Source organism: Eupeodes corollae, chromosome 1, assembly GCF_945859685.1.
Source record: "Eupeodes corollae chromosome 1, idEupCoro1.1, whole genome shotgun sequence".
Lineage (NCBI taxonomy): Eukaryota > Metazoa > Arthropoda > Insecta > Diptera > Syrphidae > Eupeodes > Eupeodes corollae.
The window spans coordinates 1,036,577-1,051,906 of record NC_079147.1 but is presented as its reverse complement, the minus strand read 5'-3'; the positions used below and the strand labels follow the sequence as shown (position 1 = coordinate 1,051,906).

General features: G+C 32.4%; 2 protein-coding genes across 2 annotated transcripts; one reads left to right on the top strand and one right to left on the bottom strand.

Moving 5' to 3' along the window:
- Positions 1 to 141: 141 nt before the first annotated feature.
- Positions 142 to 5,647, bottom strand: LOC129941560 (signal recognition particle 14 kDa protein). The gene is made up of 4 exons (XM_056050232.1): positions 5,507 to 5,647; positions 5,358 to 5,430; positions 5,175 to 5,275; positions 142 to 478 (listed from the first exon to the last, which is right to left on the bottom strand). The coding sequence occupies exons 1-4, from the start codon at positions 5,528 to 5,530 to the stop codon at positions 347 to 349; spliced, it is 330 nt and encodes a 109-aa protein (XP_055906207.1). The 5' UTR covers positions 5,531 to 5,647; the 3' UTR covers positions 142 to 346.
- Positions 5,648 to 7,184: 1,537 nt separating this feature from the next.
- On the top strand, positions 7,185 to 14,847 carry LOC129939676 (U3 small nucleolar RNA-associated protein 25 homolog). Its single transcript, XM_056047782.1, has 3 exons — positions 7,185 to 7,556; positions 12,471 to 13,502; positions 13,568 to 14,847. Exons 1-3 carry the CDS (start codon positions 7,259 to 7,261, stop codon positions 14,713 to 14,715), a joined length of 2,478 nt encoding a protein of 825 aa, XP_055903757.1. The 5' UTR covers positions 7,185 to 7,258; the 3' UTR covers positions 14,716 to 14,847.
- Positions 14,848 to 15,330: the final 483 nt, after the last annotated feature.

Sequence of the window (15,330 nt, the reverse complement as noted above, 5' to 3'; positions counted from 1 at the left end):
ATATACACAAAAAGAAACATCCACTGAACCAATTTGTTTTGCTGGCAGTTATTATAAAATTCAAAGAATGCTGCATTCGTGTAAAGGACTTGAAGATCTTAAAAAAAAATGTAATATAAATATTAACAAAAACCAAACTAATAACTAGAAAATTCTTAAAATGCACTTTAATCGGTAACTTTTTTTGTTTCAATTGCAATGTTACTTTTTTTTGTTATTGTTTTTAATTAATTAAAATATTCAAATTAAAATTCACTTAATAGGAAACCTGAAAATATTCATTATTTTCATGTTTTTCTTTTGTTTTTTTTTTTTTCATTAGCTTCAAGTCTAATATAATCTAACTTTAACCTTTAGCAGCCTTCGCCTTGCTTTTAATTTTTTTCACTCGCTTCAGACCATCCATATTGCTTCGCATAAATTGGGCATACATCGTCATCATTTTAGGGACATCTTCCTGTTTCACGACGGTGGATAACTGAAATAAAAAGAGAATTTTGCATTAAAGTCGGACTATTGAAATAAGCACTATTCGATATTTGTTTAATAATATAGAAGCAACATTTAAGAAAATAGAGACATTTTAGACCCAATCCAAAAATTTACATTTTGTATAGAAAGAAAAGAAAAGAAAAAAAAAACAACTCGCAAGCTGCAAGTCCATCACGATTTGCGTTTTGTATTGCAAAGAAATATTTCTTATCTTACAAAAGATTAAATGGAATTTTGCAGAAAATAAATCTAATATGTAAAATTTTCCTGTCACAGTGTTAGTTGCCATACTCCTCCGAAACGGCTTAACCAATTTCAATGAAATTTTGCATTGTACATTCGGTAGGCCTGAGAATAGTCCTATCTATTTGTTATATTCCTAACTGCTATGGTTAAGTTGCGTAAACATCGTACACGGTGCAACGATCTTACGATAGTATTAAGTGACGCTATGTACAATGAACATTGATTGATATCGAGGTTGTTTGTGTTATCATTACCATCTTACCACTCAGTCATATCGATATGCATTCACCAAATGGAAATGCATCTGATTTAATAGACACCGAATTGAATCGGGAACTACAATACAATACTGTAGAAATGGCAGCGAGTGTTGCTCCCAATGTCCCAGTAATGAATGAAGAACAAAGAACCGTTTATGACCACATCATGCTTGCAGTTTCGGCAGGACAAGGCGGATTCTTCTACCATCTAAAATAGAGAACCTAGAACTTCTCAAAATCAGCATAGAGCGAGGAGACGGTAATAGTATACTGTTTATTACGTTCGACTTGACATCAAAAAGTCTGTCACTATAAATCGTGGTATAACTAAAAAGAACCAGGCTTGGAATTACAAAACGCAAATGACGGAAAAGTGAATAACAAATTGCACATCTATAACAGCTAAGTAATTTTGTCTAGGAATGATTGCTTGAAAATTTGAGGTGTGAAATACATTTTTAGGTTAATTAAGTAAAGTTTAATAAGCATCATGTTGCGACCAAGAGGATCGAATCTTTCAAATCTTTCAAGAGAGAGACGTAATGCAAAAAGGATACGGAACACTGCAAATAAAATTACTGAAGACGAAACCTGAAATATGCAATTGCATTTTAGACTCCTTGGATGTGAATTGCTTATCACCGACCAAAATTGTGCAACGGTACGCGTTTGGTGGTTATAGAAAATTAATAAACAATAAATTCAAAGGTGAAGAAGTTCTCATTCCGAGGATCCCGATGATCCCAACCAACATGCCGTTTAAATTTTAAAGACTTCAATTTCCGATCCGTCTTTTTTTTGGTTTGATTCTAGAACATCCATATTTCTCCCATGGTCAATTATATGTAGCATGTTTACGGGTCGGAAGACCATGTGCATTATTTGTTTTCGCACCTGATAATAAAACAAAAAATGTCGTGTATCACAAGGTACTTAAGTAAAAACCAACCTATGTAGTAAATAATGAATGATTAATGTAGGTACTTGGTTTTTTGTTTTGTTTTTTTCTAATAAATATAAAATTCAAAAATCTACTTATTTATTGCCTTAAAGGCGGAACAGAGTTCGCCGGGCCATCTAGTAAATAAATAAAAGAGTAATTAAAGTTCAGTTTTCAGTTGGATGAAAAGAACTTATCGTAGACTTTCATGGTTAGGGAAATTTTTCTTGACTAACTTTCCAATAAATTTGCCTTAATTGGATTGCAAATATTTGGCAGCTGGCCAATCACATACTAGAAACTTGCCTTACTCTCAAGTCCCTTGTGTCACCTGAGACCTGAACCCGCCCAATGGCACAATTGGAAACAAGAAAGTTAATAGCACAAATGTCAGCTTTACTTTAAATGAAGTTAACAAAGATGCTAAAATTATTGCAATAAAATCAGCTTAAGAACTAGCAACAAGATCAAAAAAGTAGTCACCCACGAACCATAAATAAAAATGGTTACCATAGATGAACTCCTCGAGAACAAAATCTTAAACTTCATTTCAAATTCGCACAGAGCAAATGGAAAAGGACACGCACGCACTTTCTTAAGCTACACATACAACATTTTTGGAAGTGATAGAGAAAAGTATTACGAAAAACAAATACTGCAATGAATGCGAAGAACTTAGTTGCTACTGAAAAGCATAGTGAAGACATATTGGGTCATATGCTAAAAGATGAGAAAGTTTTCAGAGTCAGAGCTGACAAGCTGGACCTCGCATGTGAGATCGATCGAGCAGACTCGGACTTCACTTCACGTTCACTCTCAGTTCTGACTCGTTGAAATGAGAACGATCTCAAAGCTCTTTGTATGGATTTGCACTAGTTAAAACAGTAGTTTCTGTGCGGTCAGTCCAGACAAGAAGGAAAAATGTCTTCTGAAAGTTCACTCTCAGGTCTGACTCAGTGAAATGAGTACGATCTCAAAGCTCTTTGTATGGACTTACAGTAGTTTCTGTGCGGTCAGTCGAGACAAGAAAGAAAAATGTCTTCTGAAAGCAAATAATGAAAGTGTAATTATAAACAATAATGCTGGGCATCTAAGTGAATTTCTAGTGACTAAAACTAAATAAAATTTGTCTGGAGAAGTCGCAGTTACCAGTTTTAAAGGCAAGAAAGAGAGATGCTATGCTTAAAATCATAGAAGCATTTAAAAACAAATTTTGCGAGGACATAAGTACAAAAAATTACGAGAAAGTGCCAAATATGAAGTCCCGCTTAAAAAGCAAAATAGAATTTAAAAAAAAACTGGAAATACGAGTATGAAAATAATTCTTAAAGACTTGGAAAAACATTTGCTTATTTTGATGCTTGTAAGTTTTTCATCCGCTTTGCACTAAGCCTGTACATTTATTGAGTAGTATCTTTTGTGGTTGAGGAAGGAAACACATACTTACTGCTCCATAACCTTTGCGCTTCTTCTATTTCTTCAGAAGTGCGTGGGAATATGATCCAATCAGTTGCACGGCTTCCTATTTTTTGTTGCAACTTGCTGTAAAACCCTAGATATCGTTAATTGATTGACACCAATGTCTTCTCCAAAACCGCTTTGAAATCCATTATCTCCTACATAACGCAGAAAATCCTTATTTTTTCTTGATGAGCCAAAGCACCACCGTGTGTTTCCAGGATTGGGCCAAAAAACTCATCTGTCATAATTACACACCTTTTTCACTAAACCTATACAATTTTCGAAACCTTCACCAATTAGACATCCTACTTTTTTTATAAACACGATTTGTATCGAAACTATTCAGAAACTCGTCCATTTTGAGAGTTGTTTATCAACTGAGTAAGAGACAACCCATTCTCAATAATTTGTGAGATACTTCCCATGCAATCAAGCGTTTGCTCATCTTTTTGCATATCAAAACAAGAACTTTCTTACATAGAGCTTTTGTCGAGGGATAGATCTCAACACTTTGAGTTCGAACTTACAGCTTGAGATCGATCTCAGTCTCTATTTTTTTGCATACCACTCTAAGAAAGTACTCAAAAAAGTGAGAAAAGAGCTTGCATATGACCCATTGTCAAAGTATGGCTCCTTTACTCCGCTCTACCGCAACTGTACTCACCAAAGCTTGGACCCTAATTTTATTGTCCACGTATGGAAGATTTTGCAACAAAAAAATCAAAACAATACCCTCACAAATATGCCAATGTTAGAACTTATATTTAGTTACTTCGATACCCAAACGATTACTTAGAGATGCCCGTGGGACCCAACGAAATATTGATCTATAATAAGCCATTGTAATGTATATTTGAGTTCTTATGACTATGCACATTTCGTATGTTGAATTCTTGATTGTTTCCAAATTGATCGCACGTAGACTTTTTTAAGCAACTGTCAGTTTGAAAATAATTAAAATAATTGGTTGAATCATTCTTTAAGTTTGGAACATATTTAAAAAACTTTTAAGTGTGTTTTTAACAGGATGGAAACCCAAGAGAGAAATTTCAACGACCATGTTTTGTTGTTTTTCTTCTTCAGCTTTAGAAAGGAAAAAAGTACTATTTTCAAAAAATTAAGAAGACAATAGATTAAGACAAGTTTCGTTTTTAGTATCAGTCTACTTTTGAAAGTTAATTGCAAAATAAGTCAAATAAATTTCATTAATAATTTGGCTTATTGAATTGGAAAAGGAATAAGTACTATTTTGGTTGCACGCAATATAATGAATCTTGTTAAAAATTTAAGAATAGAGACGACCTCAAATAAAGTGCATTATGTTGCTTGAACCTGTATAATAGTTTTTAAGACAAATATTCGATTTATTAGATATTAAAATCAATCATTGATTTATTCACGAAATACTTTTTATCTTCGAGAAACGGAAAATAAAGAAATTTACTTTATTGACCTTATGTTCATTTGGGATAAATCTTAAAAACATAAACAGAGTTATTCGTAATTCTTAAATTGACCGACTTCTCGAGAAATGTTACTTACATTTTTGAAAAGGGTTTACGATATGTAAATAACTGTAAGTGCAACTTTTAAGCTTGCAGGATCGGAAGGCAACTGCGATTTCTTTTAAAATTCATCTAAACCGCAAGATGAAAGGTTATTCTTTATGTCAAGAAGGTAATTCCATTTCTTGCAAGGATTGATTCTTCTTTTTTTTTTTGAAAGATACAAAATCGTGGTTTTGATGTTGTACATATACTACAAACTTCACTCACCTTTTTCGACTTCGTTTGAGCTCTGATCAGGCACTGATATTTTTTAGGTTCTGGCAGTGGAGGTTTCCCTTCTCTAGGTACTGGTTTGTTGTGACCATTAACTGCAAACAATAATCAAAAACAATCAATCACTGCATTTTAGAAGAAATACAATAATTTATTGGATATCGTGACAAAACTTACATCGCTTGAAAGTTACCTTAAAAGAGGAATCATTTTTGGCAGAGACTGCGAATTTTTCAAGTTTAATAATAAACTTGAATGGGATTAAAAAAAGAATTTAATTTAAACTCATATATTGGTTAATTTTAATTCAATCTTGTTAAACTTACCGAAGAGTTGTCCAGCAAAACCATTTTTATTCTAGAGTTAATATAAATGAAGTAAAAATAAATGAGTTTTTTTTTATTTCTTTTTTCGCCTGAGTGTTGGCAAAACGACAACAACGTGTCAAAAAAATACGGCGAAGAGTTTTCAATCAAATCCAAGACGAAACTGGGTTTACATAGTTCAGTTCTTCTCCAAAGCGCGATTGCATGTACGAATCTAAGGCCAGACACCCACTGAGTAACTTAGGGGCTATGTATGGCTACCATTGAAATCAATCCGGAAGTATATTTGGCTAGATTTCCTTTTGATTAGAAATTAAAAATATATACTGATTGATCAGAAAGCACTTACAGAATTATTTTTGAGAAAAAAAGTTTAATTGCGAATTTATTTTTCGCTTGAATGTGTTTTTCCCCGATGTTCCAAAGTAAGAGAAATCGTTTTAATGATTTGTGTTTTATTTTGACACAATTCCAGTGACCGATTGCAAAAGTATATTTCTTTTATGGAGGTGACGTAGACGCTTAGAGTTTTAATTTTATTTGTACAGCTAACTAAGGGTCAATTTTAAAATATTAAAGTTGTGAGAAACTGTTTGACAATACAAACAAATATTTTCGATTTCAGGTTTAACCATACTTTTTTTGTAATTTTGTTTGACTCACTTTACACGCCTGCAACAAGTTTTGTAATCTATACTACGAAGTACAAACAGAGAGTTGATTCAAGGTTTATTTTGCATCCGAAGACGAGAAGGCATAAAACTTTTTTTTTTTTCAAACAAAAAGCACCAATCACGACCAAGCCAATTGGCTGCAAGCCGAAGCAACTTTGACGGATTGCTTATTTTAATATTTTTTTTATTTACAGCACAGACAAATACATACAGCAATCACTATAAAAGAGGGTTTTTATAAAAGAAATTAAGCATTTCCAGCCATTTGTTTAGAAAAATATCTGCTAACTACGATACTTGAAAGCAGAAAAGCATGGCCAAAAATGTAACTCCACATAAAAAAAAGTTTCTAACTGACCCAGAAAAATGAAAATAGGGGAATACATATTAAGAATTCGTTTCCTTAAATTATTGTATAAGATAAACTGTGATAGTTAGATAGTTTTTCGATGCCGAGAAAAGATTATGTAAATAGGTAAAAACTTGTCTGGTTGGTTCGGGTTCCTTGATTGTTGACTTGTTGAAAATCCAAACGGATCAGGAGTGCCAAACTGAGCCACGTCAGTTCCCCCGCACATAATCGATTTTGGATCGACTCGGGTCCATTTGGAAAAAGTGAACTTTAAAAATTAAATTAAAATAGAAACAAGGTTTTTTTCGCTATAATTTTTTTTCCACAAAATAATAATAATCAATAATCAAATAAAAAAACTACGTGTTGAAATTCGTGCTGCATTAATTTCCATTAGTTGAGACAAAGCATTCCTAAAATTTATGAATAACTTTCTAGTAACAAATGAACAAAATGAAAATTATTCAATAAAATGCCTGAACAAAATAATGTGTGCTTAAAAATGAATTCTTAACTTTGACAGTATACGTACCCACTAATTTTCCAGACAGACTGTATAAGCTGATAATTAATTTCGATTTTCGAAATTCGAAGTGAAGTAGCACGTGCGAATCTTATTTGACAGTCAAATTTGTTGACATTCAATATTTTATTTTGTATCACACTACACAGGTGTAAAAGTTAACTTATTTTAAAAAGTTTTGAAAATAAATTAATAAAATAAAAATGCGAAAACAAAGAAAAAACTATTCTCGCAACAAAGGCAAAAAGCCAAACTACAATGCAAATAAAACAAATTCCAAAAGCAACAAAACTTCGATCAACAAACGGAGTAAAAACTTTCGTTTCATACAACGGAGCAAAGAAGCTGAAGAACAACAGAGGCAGCACAAAATCATCGAGGATAAATATAAAAAACAAACATTAGGGTCGGTGGAAACTGATGATGATGACGATACTAATGCAAATGATGTAGAGGAGGAAAACGTATACGAAGCTTTACTATCTACTCTTAACAAAAATGGTAAGAAGGGTTGAGATGCTCCTTGTGGTCTTGATGTCTACCTAGCATTAGAATTAGCTGCTCATTTGAACCCATAATAGTGTATAATAATTATAATCTTCTATATCTCGGTCTTACTTCGGGAAAGCTAAAAAATGATGAATGTTAAAGGTTTAAGTTCAATCACTACGTTTACAATAAGTTTATTTTACGGGAACTGTTTCTAGCAAAGAATTAGGAAATCCTATAAGTTCTGGTAACTCTTATCAAATTTACTTACACATTCGATATGCTACTGTAGGCCATCCATCCGTACTTGCACAAAAATAGTTGAAATTACGACGATTCGAGACTGATCCCAGAAAGCATACCCTGGGAAAAAAGAGTGTGCCAACTTAAGAGTTTATTTTTGTCTCAAACAATGCAAATAAGGGACCAAAAAAACTAAAAAAGGCACTAAATTCAAAGAAGCAAATGTCTTATTCATACTTTTAAATTATATGTGATTATTTTATCAAGAATAACATTGTGTCATCAAGAACAACATTGTTGTATATCTTTCTTTATTTTGTTTTCCAATATTAAACAAAATTCCTATGTGCCAAATTGGAGCTGGGAGTCTTTTGTTGTAATTTGAATTACTCACATTGCTAACGGGAGTACAAACATATTTTCTTTTCGTACCGTACATAAATAGCGTAAGAATCTTATTGATCGTATTGTTGTCAAAAAAGGGATCAATAATTTGTAGCAACCTGAAACTAAAATTATCTTTGAATAAAAGAAATACACTTTGAAATGGTTGACGAAACCAACAAAAGAATTAATTAATTAATAAAGAAAGTAGAAAATTATATTGTTAAAAGCAAAAATCATTTTTTTAATACCTACTTACTTACTTACTTAAGGTGGCGCTATAGTCCTGTGTGAACTAAGGCCTCACCCAACAAACTTCTCCATCTAGTTCGGTCCCACTTGTGCGCGCCACCTGATCCGCGGTCTTCCTTTACTGCGCTGTCCTGTGGGTGTGGATTAGAAGACTTTTCGAGCCGAAGCATTGATTTCCATGCGCTCTACGTGGCCCAGACATCTTAGTCGTTGGACTTTTACACTTCTGGCTACGTCTACGTCGCTGTATAGCCCGTACAGTTCGAAGTTCCATCTTCTCCTCCTATCTACATTGCTTAAACTTCATGGTTAACAATTCTGTGCCCAATTTTGTCTGTACAAAAGACGCAAAACCATATGCAGTTATTTAATTCTCCTTATCAAATAAATAAAATATAGAGTTTTGACACTGTATAATGCAAATTATTCACCACCCACGATGTGGCCCTCTAAATTGAGGTCTATTCAGTTAACTAAAAGTAAATTTCAATAAAACATTTTTTCAATTAATTTGTGGCATAATAGTTGTTACTATAAAGAAGAAAAAACTATGGAAAGGCAGGCTATAAGTTTGATATCCTTTGTATAACTAAATGCGCGAAACTCTCTAAACTAATTCATCTGAAATATTTTTGTACAATTCCCAACTCTTTATTTTGTTCATATAATTTATTTGTACGAAAGGAGAAATCGCCTAAGATTGGATTTGGTCTATTTATAGCACAATCATAATTTTTGAAAAATAGCCCCATTTATGATAAATAGCTTATTTTGGAAATTCGGAGGTGTAGATCTTCTTTATCTTATAAATAATTTATATTAAGATTTAGAGACGTATTGTGACAACATTCTTATAGTCCTATTAAAGCTATCAACTATCAACTAGACACATAACAATACCCGTGTTTTGTTGGAAACTCTATCCATAGTATAGTAGGATTTTACACGAATAACAAAAACAATATCCATAATATGAATAATACCGATAGAAGTTCGAGTAGAATCTTACTATGGATGGGTTTTTCACATTTATACGAGATTTCGTTCTCAAATGTTGGTGCGATTGATATTGCATTTGTATCTCGATGGCTGTGTTCGTTGAGTAGTAGTAGTCTACGAACAAACCCTCCCTTGAAGCAATTGTTAAATGAACTTTTTTTATAGAATCTCAGTTTCCTGATGTTTTCTTACCAATTCTTCTTGAAAATTGTCCATTTCATTAGTTTTAGTTAGTTTTTTTTTTGCTAAGTTAATTTTCACAAAATTTACTTCTATTTGTGTGTTTTTTTAATTATTATTCTGACAGATCATCTTTTAGTTGTACCAATTTCTAAATACAAATATCTGGCTACTGCGGATCGTTTTGTTGGCAATTTCTCACTGTACTATATATGGAATACCAAAAAAACGCACTTAATATTATTGATGCTTTGGTATTATGGCTATCAACTATCAACGTTGATGAACTTTGAATTTTATCATTATTGTGAATGATTATTTGACATGCTTATATTGTATTAAGGATATCAAAAAAATAGATACACATCAATTTTCATATCAAGCACAAATTCTTGGTTCAAACATTTATATTAATATAAAAAGAGATTTGTATTCACTTTATTTTTAAAATTACCTTTTATTTGATTCGGTTTAAAACAATAATTAAAAACGTCAAACGAGAAAAAAACCTCATTCACATTAAACTATTCACATACCGATGTATACCGATTCATCAAATAGTTGATAGATACTATCAAATCGATACTTATAATAGGGCTGTATGTTTAATGCGGTTGCTATAGGCATATTTTCTCATATTTTCTAGTGCTAACAAAAATTAAAGAATTATGACTTCCTCGTTATTGTTTTTTGAAGGGAGTTAGAATGAAAACTCATGTCAGCAACTCAAAATACGTAGAGCATTAGGTGATTCTTTCAACCCAATGTATTTAGACAAACACATGTAATAAGATACTTTTCTTAAATTCTTGCATTGGTTGATGAAACTTCATTGCAGATTCATTCAAAACAAAGTTACCAATTGAGCGTAGGAAACGTTGCTTACTATTCTGCTCTTAAATACATAAATACGACATAAAGAAGCAAAGTAATTTTTTATAAGAATAACTACATTTTCGCACAAATAATTTTTTCTTTAGTGGTAAAAAAAAACAACAAATACTTCACATGTGAAACGTCAAACAAAATAAATAAAACTCATTGGCTGAATTGTGAATTTTTAGATACCTTGTGAACGAGTTAGATAGCTGTATTGAGACATTTAAGCTTCGAAGTCAAAATTGTTGTAAGATAAAACATTTTATGCATAATTCAACTGATTCGACGGAGGATGATGAATTGATAGGTGCGTAGCAATTTAATAAATAAGTCAATTTTGAAGTTTAAACAAATAGATCATAATTACCTTCTAAAATTCGAAAGCAAATAGCTTCTTCATCGTCTATTATGTACAGAACATCCTCAAATACAAATTCAACTAACATTTTGTATCTTTTTGTTTACAAACTAATACAAAAAGCTGAAATCAATTTTCAAATTTCTTGAAATTCAACTATGTGTTGAATCGACTGTTCTGTCCTACATACCTACATACCACTGAAATTCTTGCATACCTTTGGATTCCTTTTTTGACATCTCAGCTGTTTTTGATTAGCTGTTATTTTACACGTAAAACACTAATAGAAAGGTATCCGGATACCGTATCTGTCTGAGATTGAACAGAGCCATACGCAATGAACTTTTGATAAGTATTCACAATCGGTCTAAAATTTCCCGTTGATACCCATAATACAAACTTATCAAATAATTGATAATAATTATCGACTATCAAATTGATACTAATAATAAGGCTGTAAGTAAGATCTTCAAATCAATTCATTAACCTACTATAAATAAATAAAATAGATGGCGCAACAATCCGTTGAGGACTAGGCCTAGTAACTAACAACTCGCAATCATTCATGTGTTCGAGTAATGTAACATAGAGGGGGCCTACAATTTTCTCAGAATCCATGGCACTAATTACTGTTGAAGGATTTTCGAAAAAACTCAATGACATGACTCCTATACAATTGTTTTTTTTTTGATAGACTTTAAGATAAATCTAACCTGGGGAGTCATTCCGTAATTTCCAAAACGATAATCGTCAAAACGATTATCATTAACGATATCGTCAATAATTTGCTTCACGTACTTTATCACTATCGTCTCGTTCAATCGTTTTCAGTATAAGTTCGTTGAGTATATTATACTATGACTGAAATGTCAAAGTGAACTCAACGAAAGATAATGCTTGTTCAATAGCTTGAAAATGTTATTAAACTTGGTTTTTCTCTATGAGAAATTTTGAAAATTTGCAAAAAATGTATTGTAAATATTTTGTGATGTTTGTTGTAGTTGTCACTTTTTGTGTTTTCATTTGTTGCCGCCGAAGATAAAACTATATTATCAAAATGTTTGTCCAATGTCTGATATTTTTGTAAATCAGCTGCAGTAATAAACCTAATTTTGGTTTTTGTCCAAGGGAAGGAAGTGAAGACTTCATTTTATGCACAGGGAACAAAACTTAGCTTCAAAAATTATTTTTTGTTTCCAAAACTAATTTGGATTAGTGCTTTGTGCAAGAGCGATACTTAAATAGATAGAATGTCCCATTCATCTCTTAATTATCTTCGTAACCGAATTCATTGTATTTTTTAGAGTATTTATTTTGTAACAAAACTTTTTGACTTCAACTTGCTTAGTTGTCAATCGAAATTAATAGCAGACGATACCTATTTAGCTATCGGGCAAACGCTATCGTTTTGACGATATCACTTTGACGATTATCGTCTTACGTGAAGTGAGACTATCGTCGAAACGCTATCGTCAAACGATTATCGTTTTATGGAATGACCCCCCCTGGTTTTTTAACACTCATTCATTTCCTGTTGAAGACGATTACCTTAACAGTAATTTTTAAAATATTATCATTTAAGTTTTAACAGACAAATTAAAGGTTTTTTTAACTTTTGTTTATGTTTATAGGAAAAAAGAACAAGCATATTGAAAGCTCATCCGATGAAGATGAAAACACATCAAACGAGGAGGATGGAAATGATGAAATGGAGGATGAAGAACTAACAGAAGGAGAACCCGTTGGCACTGACTATGAGACGGATAGTTATGACGAAGCGGAAGAAGAAATTGCTCAAGAAAAGGAATCGAATGATGATGACGAAGAAGTAGAATTAGATGAATTCGAAGAGGAAGAAGAAGAACTAGAAGAAGAAGAAGAATTAGAAGAGGAAGAAGAACTAGAACAAGAAGAAGATGAAGAAGTAAAAGATACAAAAAAGGAAGCAGACGATGAAAATTCAAGCCGCAACTTAGACGAACAAAGTTCTGTTGATCCTTTCTCGGAACATTTCGACTATGAATTATCACCACAACATGTAGAAAATCTTTTAGCAAAACCAAGTCCAGTTAATAAATCAGAATTAAACTGGCCAAAATTAGGTAGATTACTTGTTGAAATATCCCAATCGGGAAGGGAAAAAATTGATGAGACTCCTCATAAAAAGAAAAAAATTCTTCTCGACGATGAGCAATTTGCAAGCGAAGGTTGCGAGCCGCAAATATTGTCTCTTAATGAACCTAATTTAGAAAAATATGGAATCAAACAGCAACTATGTAAAAATATAGCAAAGGCGAACAGCATAAATATTGGAACAGACTCTGGTAGGGTTCTCACAAAAATGCAAATCGAAATTCTATCGATTATTTCAAAGTATCAAGACTTGTCGCTGCCACTTCGAACACTAGAAAATGCAGAAGAAATCCGCTTTATATTTTCCCTTCACTCACTGAATCATATGCTAAAAACTCGTACAAAAATATTACATCACAATGCTAAATTAAAAATGGCAGCAGAAAATAAAAAGTCAACAACAATAATACCGGATTCATATCAAGATCAAGGATTAGTAAGGCCTAAAGTTTTAATAATTGTGCCTTTTCGGGATTCAGCTTATAGAGTGGTTAATCATTATATAGAACTACTGTACGGTGATAAATCAGGCAAGACGAATTAGAATTAGACAAAACAATTCGGTTAATATTTTATTATTCTCTTTACTTCACAGAGAAAGCAAAAACCGATGGAACTGTTATTAACTATAAGCGATTTATGGAAGAATACACAGGAGACACACTTTATTTCCCAAAAACAAACCCCAAACCTGAAGACTACGAAAAGACATTCGCTGGCAACACAGATGATAATTTCAAAATAGGAATTTCTCTAACAAAGAAATGCATCAAGCTCTATACCGAATTTTATTCGTCTGACATACTGATTGCCTCACCATTAGGATTAAGGATGGTTGTGGGAGCAGCTGGGGATGCGGAACGTGACTATGATTTCCTAACATCAATTGAAGTGCTTGTTCTTGATCAAGCCGAATTATTTTTAGCCCAAAATTGGGAACATTTATCCCATGTTCTCGATCATATGCATCTTCAACCGCAATCAACACGAAACACAGACTTTTCCCGAGTTCGACCGTGGTGTTTAAACGGTTTGAGTAGATTTTACAGACAAACACTCTTGTGTACCTCTCACGAACTGCCCGAGTTCCGTTCGTTATTTAGTAGCAAATGCAACAACTATCGTGGAAAAGTACGAGTTGTCAATCCAATAGAAGATGGTTCAATTCGAAATGTATTCGTTCAAATACCGCAGGTATTTCACAAAATAGATGTAGAATCAATTGAGAGTTCGTTTGATAAACGTTTTAAATATTTTGTCAATGAAATTTTACCGAAATTCAAAGGTCCATCATTTGCCCATTGCATGATCTATGTCCCAAGTTACTTCGACTACGTTCGACTGAGGAATTATTTCAAAACAGAAACACTAAATTTCGTGCAGATCTGCGAGTATACCAAAGATGCAAAAATTGCAAGAGCACGTGACATGTTCTTCCACAGTGCTGCTCATTTTCTACTCTACTCAGAACGAGCTCACTTTTTTAGACGGACGCGAATAAAAGGGATTCGTCATTTAATTTTTTACCAACCTCCATGTTGGCCGCATTTATATCCCGAGTTGATCAATCTGCTGCAAGAGAGCTATCAGAATCCTCGTGATGGACTTGAAAATTCAATGAGTGTAACGGTTTTGTATTCTAAATACGACATATTACAAGTATCCAATCTAATTGGTTCGGAAAGAGCAGGTAAATTATTGCGGTCTAACAAAATAACTCATGTCTTCCAGGCTGGTGATTAGTTATAAATTATTTAAGAAGTACATTTTTTACTAAATTTAAAAGTTATATAATATATTATGTACGGAATAAACCATGTCGGCTTATAGTGTATATTATTTTTATTAATTTTATTTTAATAAAAAATGTTGCAAAAACCTATTAAGAATCATTTATGTTTTTTAGTCAGAAAGAAACATTTACATTTAGAAACATTTAATCATAATTTAATGTTTATATGTATTCCCCTTTCAGTGACCTTATTCATAATCGCCTACAATGGCATAAGTGAAATCATAAGCAGTTATACAAAAACAGATCATTGTCTGCATGCGGATGATTTGATTTTGTTATCAAAATTCAATGTAAACAATCGTACAAGAGAAAACTTCAATAGCGACTTACATCCCTATTATGGTTATCAAATATCAATACGATATTTGATAATAGTTGATAATTATCAACAAAATTAATGAATCGGTATTATGGTGATCAATTATCAATATTTTTGATAAATAGTGAATTATAGGATCTATTGTGATTAGCTTTATTGATAAACTCGGTATTACGGCTATTAAACATATTGATACCCATCACAAGTTGACAAATGTATCAAATATTCGTAAAAGGTAAAGAAT

What these genes read in the sequence shown, in the direction of transcription:
- LOC129941560 (XM_056050232.1), bottom strand. Translation starts at nt 5,530, where the DNA reads ATGGTTTTGCTGGACAACTCTTCG. An exon ending in TTTTGCTGGACAACTCTTCG is followed by an intron (nt 5,431 to 5,506) that starts GTAAGTTTAACA and finishes ATCCCATTCAAG; the next exon opens with TTTATTATTAAACTTGAAAA. An exon ending in TAAGGTAACTTTCAAGCGAT is followed by an intron (nt 5,276 to 5,357) that starts GTAAGTTTTGTC and finishes TATTGTTTGCAG; the next exon opens with TTAATGGTCACAACAAACCA.
- LOC129939676 (XM_056047782.1), top strand. Translation starts at nt 7,259, where the DNA reads ATGCGAAAACAAAGAAAAAACTATTCTCGCAACAAAGGCAAAAAGCCA. An exon ending in ATCTACTCTTAACAAAAATG is followed by an intron (nt 7,557 to 12,470) that starts GTAAGAAGGGTT and finishes TTATGTTTATAG; the next exon opens with GAAAAAAGAACAAGCATATT. An exon ending in ACTGTACGGTGATAAATCAG is followed by an intron (nt 13,503 to 13,567) that starts GCAAGACGAATT and finishes TTTACTTCACAG; the next exon opens with AGAAAGCAAAAACCGATGGA.